Source organism: Typopeltis vanoorti, chromosome 4 (assembly GCF_054136105.1).
Source record: "Typopeltis vanoorti isolate ZY-2024b chromosome 4, IOZ_Tvanoo_1.0, whole genome shotgun sequence".
Taxonomy (NCBI): Eukaryota; Metazoa; Arthropoda; class Arachnida; order Uropygi; family Thelyphonidae; genus Typopeltis; species Typopeltis vanoorti.
Window position 1 is genome coordinate 154,380,712 of NC_143552.1, and position 17,737 is coordinate 154,398,448.

General features: G+C 34.5%; 1 protein-coding gene across 2 annotated transcripts in view; it reads right to left on the reverse strand.

Moving 5' to 3' along the window:
* mh (DNA-dependent metalloprotease SPRTN) overlaps positions 1 to 17,737 on the reverse strand; it is a 150,298-nt gene that overhangs the window by 114,738 nt on the left and 17,823 nt on the right. For both annotated transcript variants that reach the window (XM_090391530.1, XM_090391529.1), the window contains exon 3: positions 10,129 to 10,295. In XM_090391530.1, coding sequence (XP_090247656.1) covers positions 10,129 to 10,295 — 167 coding nt within the window. The remainder of the gene's footprint in view (positions 1 to 10,128; positions 10,296 to 17,737) is intronic.

A 17,737-nucleotide genomic window follows, 5' to 3' on the forward strand; every position in this document is an offset into this window, starting at 1 on the left:
GGGGAATGAATACACTATGATACTTTTGGATTTTGCTAATGCTTTCCACAGAATACAGCATGGAAGACTGTTGCATAAATTGGAGAGTTGGATTATAAAATGTTAGCGTGGATAAGAATGGGTGACTGACAGATATCAAAAAGTGGTATATGGGGATTGTGAGTCTGCAAGATTTAAGGTAACTAGTGGTGTACCACAAATATCAGTCCTTGGTCCACTGTTAATTCAATCTTTATATTAATGATACTGGGAAGGATATGATAGGCAACACACAGCTATTTGCTGATGATGTAAAGATGAGTAGGGTAATCAAGAATGTTAACAGGAGTAAAGAATTTTTGGAAGGGTAATGCAGAAATCTTAATTCCAATAAACATTGAAATGATCAACCAGAAGTTCAGAGTCTGCAAGGTTTCAGATTAGGAGAAGAACACTATGTGGATAATTGCAGTTTCTATTTTTACAAAAGAATAGCTGCACATAAGCCAAACATCAATCACAGTATATTATACTGGACAAGAAATTATATTTGTTTTAATTCTTTACCCAAGCATAAGCAAAGTTTGAATGTGAAATGTCTTCACAACTAGTCTATTAATATGCAGAGGCTGTTGACTTTTCATCAACTCCCTCAGCATCCCATAATATATAAAGCGTGCGTCCTATCAGATATGTATATTGCTCTGCATTGTGTGAAGGGTCACTATCCAGATCAGCTTTGACCTTTATTGAAGTCTCATCAGTGGGAACTGGACCCTGGAAGATACTAAGGTTAAATCAATGCAGATGTCATATATTTTCCATATATAATATAAGTAATAAAATAGTGTATTAGCATATTATTAAAATACTCTGGATCAGATATAGTTGTAAAAGGTTTTTCCTCGCTTTGCTGCAAAGTATATTATACTTGACAAGAAGTCAACAGCCTCCATATACAAGCAGACTAGTCATGAAGATACTTCAAGCGTAACTTTGCTTATGCTTGAGTAAAGAATTAAAACAAGAGTATAATTTCTTGTCAAGTGTAATAATATGCTTTGTAACCAAGTGAGGAGAAAAATGGTAATACATTTTTAATACATATATATTGAAACGTATCTAATCTCATCTTCCTTTTCCCCTCTTTTACCTTGTGGTGGTGAGGGTTAGTTAATCGTGTATGTGTGTATATATATATATATATATATATATATATATATTTTTTTTTTTTTTCAAAATTCATTTTTACATGGTTGGAATATTATAAAAAAAAGGTTTAATGACTGTTACTGAGAGATAAAAAGATGACAAGATATATTTAAAAAAGATACTACTAGTTTACTAGTTTCATTACATGAACATCCTCAGGTATCACAATCAAAGAAGTATATAAAAAATTACAGAGACTTAAAATTGTACTAACAGAACAAGTATAAAAACAGTAGCGTGTGTTTGAAAAAAAAATGCAAGTATGAGTTCCAAACAAACGAATATTGCGTGCTGTCACGAGTGCGCCAGTACTGAACAGAAGCAACGTGTGCGTCCGAGAGATTGTAACTCAGGCTGTTGTTGATATGAGAGGAATCTAGAGAAATTTCCCTAGATTCAACAATCTTTCTTTCGAGTTTACAATGTGCTGGCGGCCTTCGTCTGAGTTAGCTGAAAAGAGAACATGGCTAGAGAGAGCGCTTGCTCTAGTCCTGTTATAGGAGATATCTCCACAGTGTTCATCCAAACGTAGAGGGATGGATTTAGCAGTCTGTCCATAGTATGGCTTTCCGCAATCACACAAAATCTTGTACACTCCTGGAAACTGAGTAGGAAGATGTTTCTGTTTATGTTTGCTAAGTAATGAACGAAGTTTTGGAAGCGTAGTGAAGCACATTTTGAAGTTGAATTTCTTGAGAATCTTGGCCAGTTTTGGTGAAAGAGAGCTGATGTAAGGCAAGGAGATGAAAGCTCTTGGGGAAGAGGGATCTTCAGAAGTAGCTGAGTGCCAGGGGGAAAGAAATTTGTCAATTTTCTTTGGAGAGAAACCATTGTTAATAAACGTTTTTTTTAAGAAAACGGAGTTCATTTTCAATTTCTGTTTCTTCTGTAAATAATGATTTGGCTCGGTGAGCTAAAGTGGAAATAATACCACATTTTTGTGGGGGATAATGATGGGAGGAAGCATGAAGGTATCTGTCAGTATGAGTAGGCTTTCTAAAAATTGAGATTTTAATGCTCTCAGCACATCTGGTAAGTTTGAGGTCTAAAAAGGGAAGGCAGTCATCTGATTCCAGTTCGAAGGTGAAAGAGATTTTTCCATGGCACTTGTTTAGGTGGTCTAAAAATAAATAGAGGTTATTGACACCGTCTTCCCAGATGAGGAAAATATCATCATTATAGCAGTACCAGACTTTTGGTTTAAAGTGAAAGGAGTTAATAGCTTTTTCTTCAAAATCGTTGAGAAATATATCTGCAAGAATCGGAGAGAGTGGGCCACCCATAGACAGACCTCAGTTTTGTAAGTAGATCTTGTTATCATATTTGAAGTATCCTGACTTTATGCAATGGGAGAGAAGAGCAAAGAGTTTTTTTGATAATTTGTTCTTGAGAAGATCGAGGACTTCTTGAGCAGGTACATTTGTAAAGAGAGAAACAATATCAAAACTGGCCATTAAATCTGTTTTTTTAAGTTTGATGTCCTTGATTTTAGAAACAAAATCTGCAGAGTTTTTAATATGTGAAGAGGAAATTCCAGAAAGATTTCTTAGAAAACTCACTAGGTATTTGGAGAGATTATACGTGGGAGAGTGTATGCCCTCAACTATAGGTCTGAGTGGGCAGTTATTTTTGTGAATCTTGGGTAGACCATACAGTCGAGGTATCAAGGGATGAAGTGACCTGAGAGAAAGCCGAATGTTTCTTTGTAACTCTAAGGTGGTTTTTAATAAATTATTAGTTCTATTGTTTAGTTCCATCATAGGGTCATTAGCAATTTCTGAGTAGGTATCACTATTTAAAAGTTCCAAGATTTTATTATGGTAATCAGACTTGTTTAAGATGACAGTTGCATTCCCTTTGTCTGCCAGAAGGATAACTATGTTACTATTATCTTTTAAGGACTTGATAGCTTTCCTTTCAGAGTAAGAAATGTTGTCAGGTGGAGGTCTAGCTTTATTTATAGAGAAAATTGCTTCCATACAGAGGAGGTTAGCGTCTTTGTTTGGTAATAAAGAAGCTGCCTTTTCTATCTTTGTTAAGAGATGTTCTTTAGGGATGGATGTAGGAGCAGTGACAAAGTTGAGACCTTTAGCAAGTATGCTTCTTCTGCCAAAGATAATTGATGGGAAGACTTATTGATGACAACTTTTTTTAGATAGGAAGAGTCAAAATGAGAAGTTTTGCTATCCTGATTATATTTAAGAGAATCATATTTTCTAATGAGTTTTATTTTATTTAAATTCTGTATTTTAGAAGCTTTAAGAGTGCTAATTTCTTTTAAATGGTTCCAAGATGAACTGTCTAGAGAATGAGAAAAACTCGAAAGAAAGATTGTTGAATCTAGGGAAATTTCTCTAGATTCCTCTCATATCAACAACAGCCTGAGTTACAATCTCTCGGACGCACACGTTGCTTCTGTTCAGTACTGGCGCACTCGTGACAGCACGCAATATTCGTTTGTTTGGAACTCATACTTGCATTTTTTTTTCAAACACACGCTACTGTTTTTATACTTGTTCTGTTAGTACAATTTTAAGTCTCTGTAATTTTTTATATACTTCTTTGATTGTGATACCTGAGGATGTTCATGTAACGAAACTAGTAAACTAGTAGTATCTTTTTTAAATATATCTTGTCATCTTTTTATCTCTCGGTAACAGTCATTAAACCTTTTTTTTATAATATTCCAACCGACTAAAAATGAATTTTGAAAATATCTACTTTCCTGATGACGAGGAATTAAATTCACTGGTCAAAGAATATCAGAAGAATCTCAGAGCGATTGGATTATACATCAACAGACTTGTATTTCTAAAAAGATGTAAGTGTAATTCTATTATTCCACGCTTCCTTAATTTTAAAGAATCAATTAAAACCCACTAGAGCTGAAAGAATTTATAGGAGAGCAAAACTAGATCTTGTTGTGTTCCAATTTACGATTTCTACTCTAATCTTACAAATTTCATTTTATCTATATTCTTCTAACTTCTATGCCCGAGATTTTACCAAAACTTATACCAATATCTAAGTTATTGCTCCCCGTAGTACCCCTAATATTTGTATTTATACTGCGCCTTTTGGGATATTTAGTTTAGGATATTACATACATAAACAAGGAGAAAGAACTCAAATATATCTGAAAGTGTAACTATTGCAGTCGTGACACTTAACTCGATTCTCAACTTAAATTTTCCACGTGACTAAGTACAATATTTTCAAGTGGTTATCAACTGCACCATTTATGTTGTCATAAATAGAGAGAAAGTCAATCTCTAATATATCTCTTAGTATTTAAATATTATTGCAGTCGTGACTCTTAATCTCTTTCCTCAACATTAAATTTCCCTCGTGATTAGGTACGATGATTTTAAGCGGTGCATTGGATTAGCAACATCAGACAACTCTTTTATCATTGAACAAAAGGTTTATTAAGTTTCTAAACATGATACAATTCAAATACTAAACTAAAATACTTATAGACTAACATGAAATCATTATAAGCAATATGGCTATTTGTGATTATGCCGCCATACACATTAATTCATAAATTCATGTGAACAAATTAGATCAATTCACACTATCTGATTATTCATACTGAAGTAGATTAACAAATCATTCACTGCTAACACATACTTGTGACATTTCAATTATTTTATACATTACATTAGGCATTCAATTCTTAGGATACGTAATTACTTAATTCACACTATTCCGTTATACCGTTATTTGCACTAACACACAATTATGTCATTTAAATATCTTGTGCAATATATTAGACATGTAAAAATACCTTAGGACTCTTAATCATTCACAAATCTTTAACACTAGTCAATCTACACATAACATATTCTATCATATACTAAAGTCCTAGTATAACTTCAACAGTTCTGTATTGGAATCACGATACTTTGCACAGACAAATTTCTAGCTAACATAGGTTATGATTTACAGTACCTTTCTTGAGCTTTTCGTAATGGGCCTTTATTCTTTTCCAAACGAGCCTCTGGTATAACTTCTCGTAACTCTGGAATACTTTAACACACATATATTTGCTCTACTATCAGCAACGAGGACATCGATCTCTTTACAGCTTTCTGCTTTGCGTAGTAAAGCAGAAAGCTGTATCACGTATCACTAGCGTCGAAACGAAGAAGATCCCTCCTTCTCTAGGACTCTATGGCAAAATTTTCTTTGCTTCCTACTCGGGAAAACGGGAAGCAAAATCCCGCTCACTTTCGTTTCCGTGTTGTGACGAGGAGATATCACCCCTGTCGCCACTTAGGAAAACCCCGTAAACTCCACCGGAACCAAAACCAAACTCCAAGGCCAAAAGCGACTATCCAAAAAAAGAGTCCTCTCAGGGGGTTACCAACCCTTTTATAGCTGCTTCCCTAACGGCACCTTTTCTTACTTCCTTTCTCCTCCTTCTACTTGTTTTTTAATCATCGACCAATTAGGGTGGCGTTTTCTCGCCAAACGTCATTTGATCAGAAAGCCCGTTCTCAATGTTTCAATCCGGGGATTGGCCCTAAGCAATAGCTTTGCTTTTCTTGTGCTAGCCTGACTTAATCCCCTTTCAAACTTTTTCTAAGAATTCTACTTAATAACTTAATCTCTCACATAACGTATTTTATGACTCACCCATTTCTACTTATTTACTTAACTCTCTCATTTTTAATCGTATTACAATATTAATCTATACTTTCCTTTGTTAGCTACTTATTTAGTTAGAATTCCTTATTTGAAGTCATATTACAATATTAATACATTCCTTCCTTTATCAGGTACTTTAACAACAACTCTTACGTTTTATACATTTTACTGGATGCAAGAAATTTTTCATTAAATAATTCATTTTTTTTTTATGCAGGGGTTTTAATTTATGATATTTATTCTTCATGTTACACCATGATAGCTGAGAATACTATATTCCTAAGATATCAGGTGTAACAATCTTTTATCGGAACGCATTTGTGATACCAAACGTTGTCTTGCTGCTTATTTTTCCAAGAAGATAGACCTATTATGTAACACGTTTTTCTCATTCTCTAGACAGTTCATCTTGGAACCATTTAAAAGAAATTAGCACTCTTAAAGCTTCTAAAATACAGAATTTAAATAAAATAAAACTCATTAGAAAATATGATTCTCTTAAATATAATCAGGATAGCAAAACTTCTCATTTTGACTCTTCCTATCTAAAAAAAGTTGTCATCAATAAGTCTTCCCATCAATTATCTTTGGCAGAAGAAGCATACTTGCTAAAGGTCTCAACTTTGTCACTGCTCCTACATCCATCCCTAAAGAACATCTCTTAACAAAGATAGAAAAGGCAGCTTCTTTATTACCAAACAAAGACGCTAACCTCCTCTGTATGGAAGCAATTTTCTCTATAAATAAAGCTAGACCTCCACCTGACAACATTTCTTACTCTGAAAGGAAAGCTATCAAGTCCTTAAAAGATAATAGTAACATAGTTATCCTTCTGGCAGACAAAGGGAATGCAACTGTCATCTTAAACAAGTCTGATTACCATAATAAAATCTTGGAACTTTTAAATAGTGATACCTACTCAGAAATTGCTAATGACCCTATGATGGAACTAAACAATAGAACTAATAATTTATTAAAAACCACCTTAGAGTTACAAAGAAACATTCGGCTTTCTCTCAGGTCACTTCATCCCTTGATACCTCGACTGTATGGTCTACCCAAGATTCACAAAAATAACTGCCCACTCAGACCTATAGTTGAGGGCATACACTCTCCCACGTATAATCTCTCCAAATACCTAGCGAGTTTTCTAAGAAATCTTTCTGGAATTTCCTCTTCACATATTAAAAACTCGTCCATTGCGGTTAGCCTAGTGGCTATGCGCTTCGCAACCATATGCCTGGGGAAGGAGTGTCCTAGGTTCGATTCCTGTCGGTGACGTGAGGAGCTGAAGAATCTTCCTCAGCCATAGCCAAGTTAGCCAGTCTTGGGCGTGGACAGCAGGGTTTTTTCCCCAGTTTATTCTGGGGTTTTTCATCCCGCAAAGCAGGCAAACTGGCCTTGAGAACTCAACACTACAGGCCATAGGATACACTGGAGCATAAGGCTGACCACCTTATCCTGTAAACGGAGTGAGGTCCGATGATCAATGGACCCTCGACACTGCAAGGTAAAAGAGGGTATAAGGAAGATGAGATGGGATGAGATATTAAAAACTCTGCAGATTTTGTTTCTAAAATCAAGGACATCAAACTTAAAAAAACAGATTTAATAGCCAGTTTTTATATTGTTTCTCCCTTTACAAATGTACCTGCTCAAGAAGTCCTCGATCTTCTCAAGAACAAATTATCAAAAAAACTCTTTGCTCTTCTCTCCCATTGCATAAAGTCATGATACTTCAAATATGATAACAAGATCTACTTACAAAACTCAGGTCTGTCTATGGGCAGCCCACTCACTCCGATTCTTGCGGATATATTTCTCAACGATTTTGAAGAAAAAGCTATTAACTCCTTTCACTTTAAACCAAAAGTCTGGTACCGCTATATTGATGATATTTTCCTCATCTGGGAAAACAGTGTCAATAACCTCTATTTATTTTTAGACCACCTAAACAAGTGCCATGGAAAAATCTCTTTCACCTTCGAACTGGAATCAGATGACTGCCTTCCCTTTTTAGACCTCAAACTTACCAGATGTGCTGAGAGCATTAAAATCTCAATTTTTAGAAAGCCTACTCATACTGACAGATACCTTCATGCTTTCTCCCATCACTATCCCCCACAAAAATGTGGTATTATTTCCACTTTAGCTCACCGAGCCAAATCATTATTTACAGAAGAAACAGAAATTGAAAATGAACTCCGTTTTCTTAAAAATAACGTTTATTAACAATGGTTTCTCTCCAAAGAAAATTGACAAATTTCTTTCCCCCAGGCACTCAACTACTTCTGAAGATCCCTCTTCCCCAAGAGCCTTCATCTCCTTGCCTTACATCAGCTCTCTTTCACCAAAACTGGCCAAAATTCTCAAGAAATTCAACTTCAAAACGTGCTTCACTACGCTTCCCAAACTTCGTTCATTACTTTGCAAACATAAACAGAAACATCTTCCTACTCAGTTTCCAGGAGTGTACAAGATTTTGTGTGATTGCAGAAAGCCATACTATGGACAGACTGCTAAATCCATCCTTCTACGTTTGGATGAACACCGTATAGATATCTCCTATAACAATACTAGAGCAGGCGCTCTCTCTAGCCACGTTCTCTTTTCAGCTAACTCAGACGAAGGCCGCCAGCACATTGTAAACTGGACTCAAACTTCCAACATCCATGTGTGCTACGATTAACTCGAAAGAAAGATTGTTGAATCTAGGGAAATTTTTCTAGATTCCTCTCATATCAACAACAGCCTGAGTTACAATCTCTCGGACGCACACATTGCTTCTGTTCAGTACTGGCGCACTCGCGACAGCGTAGTATTCGTTTGTTTGGAACTCATACTTGCATTTTTTTCAAACACGCTGCTGTTTTTATACTTGTTCTGTTAGTACAATTTTAAGTCTCTGTAATTTTTTATATACTTCTTTGATTGTGATACCTGAGGATGTTCATGTAACGAAACTAGTAAACTAGTAGTATCTTTTTTAAATATATCTTGTCATCTTTTTATCTCTCGGAAACAGTCATTAAACCTTTTTTTTATATATATATGTATATTGAAATCATATGATGTCTGCATTAATTTTAACCATAGTATCTTCCTGGTCTATAGAGTTTGAAACCAGTCTGGATAATGACCCTTCCAATAATGCAAAGCAATATAGCTGTCTGAAAGGGAGTGTGCTTTGCATTATGGGAGATTGAGGCAACTGTTGTGAAGCCAGTCTCTATGTATGAAGTATGAATGTCGATTAGAAGGATGGAGAAGTGTTCTACAGTGTTTCATAAAAGGATTAATGAAAAGCATTAGCATTCATCCTTCTAAGCAACACTATGTAATGCTTCTTGATAATGAAATCTTTATGATGTGGCAGTCTAATGGAAACAGATTATATCTCTTTACAAACAATGCACCATATATCATAATGTAGGTGCTATATAGTTTGAGGAAAATCATGTGGAACACCAGATTAGTATTCAGGGAGGCTAAGTCTAAACCCAGCAGAATGCTTTTGGGAGGTACAGGTATCTATTGAGCATTAGGACCAGCATACCCAACAATGGTACATGGACTGGCAATGAAACTGAAGGAAGAATGGTCCAAAATACTTGAGTCATTATCACCAGTTGTGGAAAAGTATATCTGGAAGAATGTAAAGTGGACTATCACCACAGGATGGACCACAAACTAGTGAAAAATGTGCAATTTAAATTTTTCTGAACTATAATACTGTCCCAATACTTATTTTTATGTAGTATATCTAATGTGGACAGAAGCTTTTGTAAAGTAATTTTGTATTTTATTTCACAAATGCTTCTTCTGTCTACAAATGAAAAATAAAAGACTAGCATTCCATATTATGCTAATCTAGAAAGCACATCCATTCTCTGATCCAGTAGGCTATGGGTTTAAATCCACAGCCTGTGGACACGGATGGCAGTAAATGTTTTAAGTTGGTATGTGAATATTATTGTCCACTATGACACCAAAGTACCTTCCTGGATATCAAAGTATCTTGTGACAGCCTCAAATGCAGTAGGGTTATGGATTATCTAAGCCTTAGCCCAACCATAGCACTAATGTACGATAAGTTTGCAGCTTTTTGTGGGTAGAATTCACATTAAAAAAAAAGTAAATATTTCTTGTAACTAACTGGATTGTCTTATGAGAAAAAATAAATTATTTGTTTTTACCTGCTGACAGCTTAAACATTCAAGTATATGAATTGAGAGTTTAAAACTACTGAAACCTATTTCAGTTATATGACTAACTACTACTTACAATGTCATACGATTACTCCACCGCACCTCCACACCATCCAGTTGGTTCCAAAAATATAATCTGTTAAATTCAAGAAATAAGGCATGAATATCAGGATTAGGATCAATCACCTCAAAACTTTCATCAACAACTGAGGTAGATGCAACAGCTTCTGGGGTTACTTTAGCCTATAAACAATACAAAAAATCAAAGACACTACATTCAGAAACAAAAAACATACCTACTTAAAAAGAATCATAAGCACACACCACTTACAATGCAGGTATCTGCTATAAAGATATATGATGTATTACAATATCTATCATGCTTTATTGTAAATGTAATTGTGCATGTTGATCAGTCAACGAAGCAAGAAAATATATACATGCAACAATATGTATTAGAACTTTATTAATTAAGCTTTAACTATTAATTCATTTAATTACATTAAAAATGAATTACTGTGCAACTAATTTGTAGGAATGTAGTATAATAATAATATAAGCAAGATTGTGTAAGCATAGTAAAAATATTTATCAGACACAAATAGTACTATTACATATATGAAAGAAAAGAAACAAACATAACCCAGCCATCAAGTTTAGAATATGATCATAAAGGAACACTGCATCTAGTTCACACTTTTCTATCCAAAACTGATAATAGCAATAATAATAATAAATAATCCTGCATCCTATTTAAAGGTGATGGCTGTTATCACTCTTCATTCACTCTTTGACCTGCAGTGGAAGTCATCCTATCCAGGGAAAGCCAAAGTTTTCAAATATATTGACAAGTCTCTTCTTGCTTCTGAACTAGTGCATATCTGTGGCACTAGTGTACTAAACAAAAGAGATGGCAAAACCTATTTTGTTCGAAATGGCTGTAAAAAATAATCTTCTCTCATTTAAAACAGGCGCATTAATCGAAAATGCACTAATTGAATATAATAACCTATGGGGAAAAGTATAATTCATTCCTCAAATTTCTTTTTTGAACCTTAATTTTTTTTATAAAAGAATTAAGGTATGTCTCAGGGTCTAGTTAAAGGAAAACTATGAAGCTGAAAGACAATAAAACATATTCCGAATATAAATTTTATTATTCTACTTCTTAAAAAGAATTGAGCTAACATAATTTGGCGGGCATTTTGTTTCTTTTTTTCATATAACCCACAATATGGCCCTATTGCCTCTTCTACTTGTCTGCAAATTTTACTGCTTCTCTCTTCATCAGGGTCAGCCTCTAAGCATTGCTGCTTAAAAACTTCGATTGTACGAAAAATATTTTCAAATTGTTTCTGTGAAATCTCTTTTGGCTGACTATCAGTGACTTATAACAACTGTTATACAAGCAAAATAGTTACCACTTTAAAAACTACACAGATCATAAAAGAGAAGTTAATTTCCCAACGTGTAATAATAAACAACTCATCCCAGAAGATGGATTGATTACCCTATTATCGGAATGGATTCTCCTTTTTGTGACATGCGCAGAAGTGTCAAAGGGTCTCGAATCTGTGGGCGTACTATAGCAGACGACATAAATTTTGGCAGTGAAAATTTGGAACATAGTATATGTAGTGTACATGGAAGTAGTGTAGTATGCCATTAAAAATAACTTTGTAAAATGTTTTAAATCGGTAACTAAATTATTTCATTCTGGTGAGTGATTTTTCAAAATAGTTAGCCATAAAAATGTATAGATAGAAAATTTTTAAAATCTGTAACATTTATTTTTAAGATGTATATAGGCACACTAATTGATTTTTAGAGGTGCTGTTACACCCTGATATCTTAAGAATATAGAATTCTCAGCTATCATGGTGTAACATGAAGAATAAATAAAATAAATTAAAAACCCTGCATAAAAGATAATAGTTGAATTAATTAAAAGAAAGATTCTTGCATCCAATAAAATATATAAAAAATAAAGGTGTTTGTTAAACTAACTAACAAAAGAAAGAATATATTAATATTGTGATATGATTTAAAAGAGAAATTTTAACTAAATAAGACAGAAAAGGATTAGTCATAAGAGATGGTATGTCAGAGGCTAGAGATTAAAATATTAAGTGAATTCATATAAAAAGTTTGGAAAGGGGATTAAGTTAGAGGCTAGAGGAAGAAAAACAACAGATTATCGCAGACAGGGCCGATTCCCGGATTGAGACATCGTTTGGCTCGCCGACCAAAGGATGTTTGGCAGAAAAACGCCACCCTAATTGGTCGGTGAAGTAAAATCAAGAAGGGGGCGGAGAAAAGAAGTTAAAAAAGGTGCCGTTAGGAGAGCAGGTATAAAAGGGTTGGGAACCCCCCCCCCCCACAAGGCTTTTTGGTTTTTGTTTTGGTTCTGTTCCCGAGGAGTTCTCTACGAGTTCCATGGCATAGGTTTCACGCGGTTTTCCTGAGTGGAGATTAGGATTATATCTCCGTCGTCACAACATGGAAACAAAAGTGAGCGGGATTTCGATTCCGGATTTCCTATGTAAGAAGCGAAGAATGCCATAGAGTCAAAGAAAATGAAACATATTCTTTGTGTTTCAACTTCAGTGACAACCACGAGAAAGGGAAAGCTGTAAAGATATCGACATCCACGTCGCGAGTTGTACAGCCGTTATATAGATGATTCAAAGTGTGCCCTAAGTTACGAGAGGTTAAGACTGCATAAGCAAAGTTCAATTCCAAAAGGAACGTAGGAGAAACAGATTATCGGAGAGGTTATACCAGACTAGTTCAATCAGAAAAAGGTAAAGGCCCATATGAAAAACTCAAGAAAGAAAGGTACTGTAAAATATATCTAATATTAACTAAAATTTGTCTGTAATAAGTATCATTATTCTAATACGGAACTGTTGAAGTGACCAAGGAAAATTTATACTAGGACTTTAGTATCTGACAGAATATATTAAAAATAAGCTAGCTAGTGTTAATGTTATATGAATAATTAAGTGTCCTGAGAATTTTGCATGTCTATTGTAATGTATAGGAAAGTTAAAATGTCATAGTTGTGTGTTAGTGCAGTAAAAGGTTTAGTTAATCTACTTAAGTTTGAATAGTTAAATAGTGTGAATTAATCTTATATGTCCGTGTCAAATGAATTTATGTGTTGAATGTGTATGGCGGCATGATCATAATACCCATTATTGAATCATAGCCTAATTACTTGTAATAAGTTAATGTTAGTTTGTAAGTATTTAGTTTAGCATTGAATTGAGTAATAACAAAAATTGAATTGTACCATGTTAAAGTTTTTAATAAACCTTTTGTCCAATGATAAAACAGTAGTCTGAAATTGCTGTCCGATGCACCACTTGAAAAATTACGAACCTAATAAAGCGGGAAATTAATGTGTTAAGAAACGAGATAAAGTGTCATGACTGCAACATTGTTTCACTTTCGGACATATTTGAGTTCTTTCTCCTTGTTTTTGTATATAATATCTCAAACTAAATATCTCAAAAGGCACAGTATAAATACAAATATTAGGGGTACTAAGGGGAGAAATAACTTAAGTATTAGTAAAATTTTTGGTGATATCTCGAGCATAGATAATAGTAGAACATAGAGGAGAGGAAATTACTAGATAGAATAAAAATCATAAATTGGGACACAACAGTGCACTAATCGAATTTGGGTATTGAAAAAAAAAGACGCACTAATCGGGGGTGCATTAATCGAGGGATTACTGCAGTGTGACATAGAACTATGGATACATATAAATAGTAGGATAAGTGAGAGCATGGTTTTAAATTGTATTGAAATGCAAACATTAATGGTGTTACACTCAATGGACAAGACTTGAAATAGTGAAAAAATCAAATATCTGGGAATTATACTTTCTAGTGATGGAAGTTCAGACCAGGAGATAATGAAGAGGATTTCACTAGGTCAAACTTTTTTTTAACAGTGCAAGTAGTCTACTTTGGGACAGCAAGATCCCATTTAAGTGCAAGCTTTTGATTAACAATAGTTATTTTTTGTTAACAAAAAGAGCCATGAATAGAATACAAGCAATGGAAATGAAAATTTTAAGGACGATGTTGGCAAAAACAAGGAAAGACAGAATAAGAAATGTGGACATTAGGAATAATTTAGGGCTAAAAAGTGTTGAAGAAATGCTTACAATCTCTAGAAATGATTTAGACATCGAATAAGAATGAAGTTAGAAAGAATATCAAGAAGAATATATGAAATGAAATTTGAGGGAAAGAGACCAAGAGGAAGACTACAAAAAAGATGGAGAGATCAGATAAGAGAAGACATAGAAAAGATAAACCTGAACTGGCACAGTGTTCATAAAAGAAGAATTTGGAAAGATAGAAAGAAATTGAGAAATTTAATTTGCCTGACTTGACAGTATCTGTCAAAACAGTTGTTGTTAGAGAGTGAGAAAGAGAGAGAGCATGGTCAAACACTGCAAGCTCCAAGATTTTCTATATATAATATTTTTTTTAAATGCTGACCTGCATGACACTCTTCAATAGAGGGTGAAGATAATGTGGTAAAAATTTTCTCCCCTTTGTTGGGGAGGGGGTAGCAGTTGATACCACCTACCTTCTCTACACTTTCATAATACTCATATCCTCAAACAAGATCAGATTCCTATTCTCAGCCTGATATTTACCTCTGACCTTTCCTGGCACAAGGTGGTTTCAAGAAAATCAGAAGCACCAGCCAGAAGAACAAAAACGCACTACATTAGCCTCGTTTCCTGAGTTGTTTCAGCCATAAATCCAAACCAACTAACCAATCTTGGTACAAACACATTAGTCTCCAAAAAATGTGGTACCTTTTTCTGCTCAAATCATTATTCAACATCTGTATAGCTGTTAATCTTGTACAAATCCCAAAGTCTTCTTGACCAGAAAATACATTTCCCATTCAGAATTTTACAAAAAATCTTAAAAATTCCAGATGTTGTCCTGAAGAGTTTAATTTGGTTAACCTGGCATCCAGGAGCGAATGCTGGTCTTGAAATTCATGCTTGCTCTTGTTATCATTCAGGGAGTGAGAGGTGTGATTGAAGTCTGATTAGCAGAATAATGAATTACTGATCATTTAAAACTATATATTTAGAAATTTATGTACATTTAATCATACAAATACAACATTTATTTTACAAATGATATTCTATCTTTTTCAATTTAGCTACTTGAATACAAATTCTACCCTACAGTTCTTCTTTATGAACTGGTCAATAACATTGTCATAAAAAGTTGGTTGTAACTTAATTTTCCCAAGCAACATGCACACTTGTAAAGGCTGGCTGAAGCTCACTGGCTAGAGCTACGTTGACTGCGTATGGCCTGTGTTTAAGCAACAGAGTGAGATGACATAAAATGGCTATGCACGTGCATGAAATCACAGTGCTGCTGCGAGGACCTGGAAGCTCCTACAATCGAGCATGCCAAGGTAGCTTTGACTAGACAAGCAAGCATCGGCCTTCGATACACAATGCAAAGCTCAATTATTGCTGCGCAAGCTTAAGACGTCTGCTGTCTACAAAAATAAAAGCCTAAATGGAATGCTTATAAATGCATGCATTTATTAACAAATAAATATTACTTCTTTCTCAAGTAATGAGCTTGCGCAGCAAGCATAGAGAATTCTCCCCTGCTGGCATCCACCATCTTCACTTTCCTCAAAGACTACAAAATGTAGTGGCAAACATACACAGCTCCAACTACAAGCCAACCAACCTCCTCCTCCACCTTTATCATTCCATCTATCCTCCTTGACTGGGTGTTCAAAAAGAACATCACCATGTTCATTCTATCTTCTCAACTTCTTAAGCACATTGGTATCATGTGCTATAGATTCTAGAACCAGTGATATGTAGGACTGATATTAGAAATATTGTGTTGTGTAATACTGTATTGTGTAATACAAGATAATTTTTCAAAAGTACTTTAAATATTTTGTAAAGCACTGAATATCACCTACAGAAAACGTGGGCTTCATGCAGTGTTCAGATGTGCACAACAAAGTACAGATCTAATAATTTCTAATTGTGAATATCTTAAGAGTGAGTCTATATTAATAACATACAAGGTTAGTTTGAACTAGTCAAAGCAACTAAGAGACAAGCATGTTATACCTGTTGAGTGCATATATTTTCTGGCCAGTTAACTAGTTTTGCAAGATGGGAGGAAAAAGTTTCTGGATGGAAAAAACCTTGCTATTGTCTATAGGAGACAGCTTATTCATAAAATATAACTGCCAAGCCATTAAACATTCTTTGCATCCTAGATAAAATAAAATTTAAAATCAGGTTTTTCCAGCCAAAAGAAAATATTTTGTTACAGAAGAACTTCACTTTCTTTTTTTTTATATAGTAATCTCATAAACATGAATGTCCAACTTACAGTACCAGTGAGTGTCTACTCACTATGATTAATTGGAACCAAAAAATGTCCCCACCCTTTCTTATTAGCCTTGCCCCTTTCTCCAAATTTTCCCAAAATTTCTAAATGCTTTGTAGGATTCATTTCCTTCTCTGCTGTTTAGATCTCCAATAAGTATCACTTTTTCTATTTTCTTTGTCAGCCGGCTGCTCGAGTGAACTCTTAAAACTTAACTAATTGAAATTTGCACACATAACTATAGTTGAAACTGTCTTCCAATCAAGAAGTTTTTCTTCATATTTTGTATTGCATGCTATCACTACTCCTTCCTTTCCATAATCATTATTACCTGAATATAACAGTCAATACTTATTTTTAAGATCTCACCTGTTTACATCTTCTTTGTTTCAGTGATGCTAATTATGTCCATGTGGTACTTTTCTAGTTCTTCTGCAAGCTCGATTTCCTTTCCATTAATACTCATTATACTCCTAGTTGTTGTTGTTTTCAGTTTTTCTGATGTTGGGTTTGTTCTTCGAGATGTTGAGCTTGCAGTAACTGACTTTTCACTGCCCATGAAAAGTTTGACCTAGTTTCCTGGTCAAAGCAACTAAGAGAGACAAATATGTTATACCTGTTGACTGCATATGTTTTCTAGCCAGTTAGCTAGTTTTGCAAGACAGAAAAAAAAAAAAAAAAAAGGTGGGGACCTTGTTTAACCAGATGATGCCCCAGCTGGCATGAAATCTCATCATGTTGCACCAAGTGGATACATACTAACCATATTAACAGGGTGTACCATGTAAAGCTGAGGATTAGATGTGTCAGAAGCTTCAATTGTTTCTCTGCATTCCTTAAAGGTGATGCAGAAGTCTTCATGCCATGACCTTGTTATAAAAATGATCAATTAATTATCAATTATTTGGCTTTGACTCTTAAGCAACCCCTGAATGTATGTACATTGATTCTGTTTTTGGGATAGAAACAGGTGACACACACACACACACACACACACACACACACACACACACACACACACACACACACACACACACACACACACACACATATATATATATATATATACTGCTCAAAGGGATAATTGCTGCAAAATCCTACAGCATTCATGCTAAGATAAAAAGAAATTCACTAATTTATTCACTATAAGAATGATTTCATATTGTTTTACTGATTTTGCCACTAAATAAGAATAATATAAGCCAAAATTGAGATGACAAATTTTAGAACAGATCTCAGACATCCCGAAGCTCCATACAGCCATAG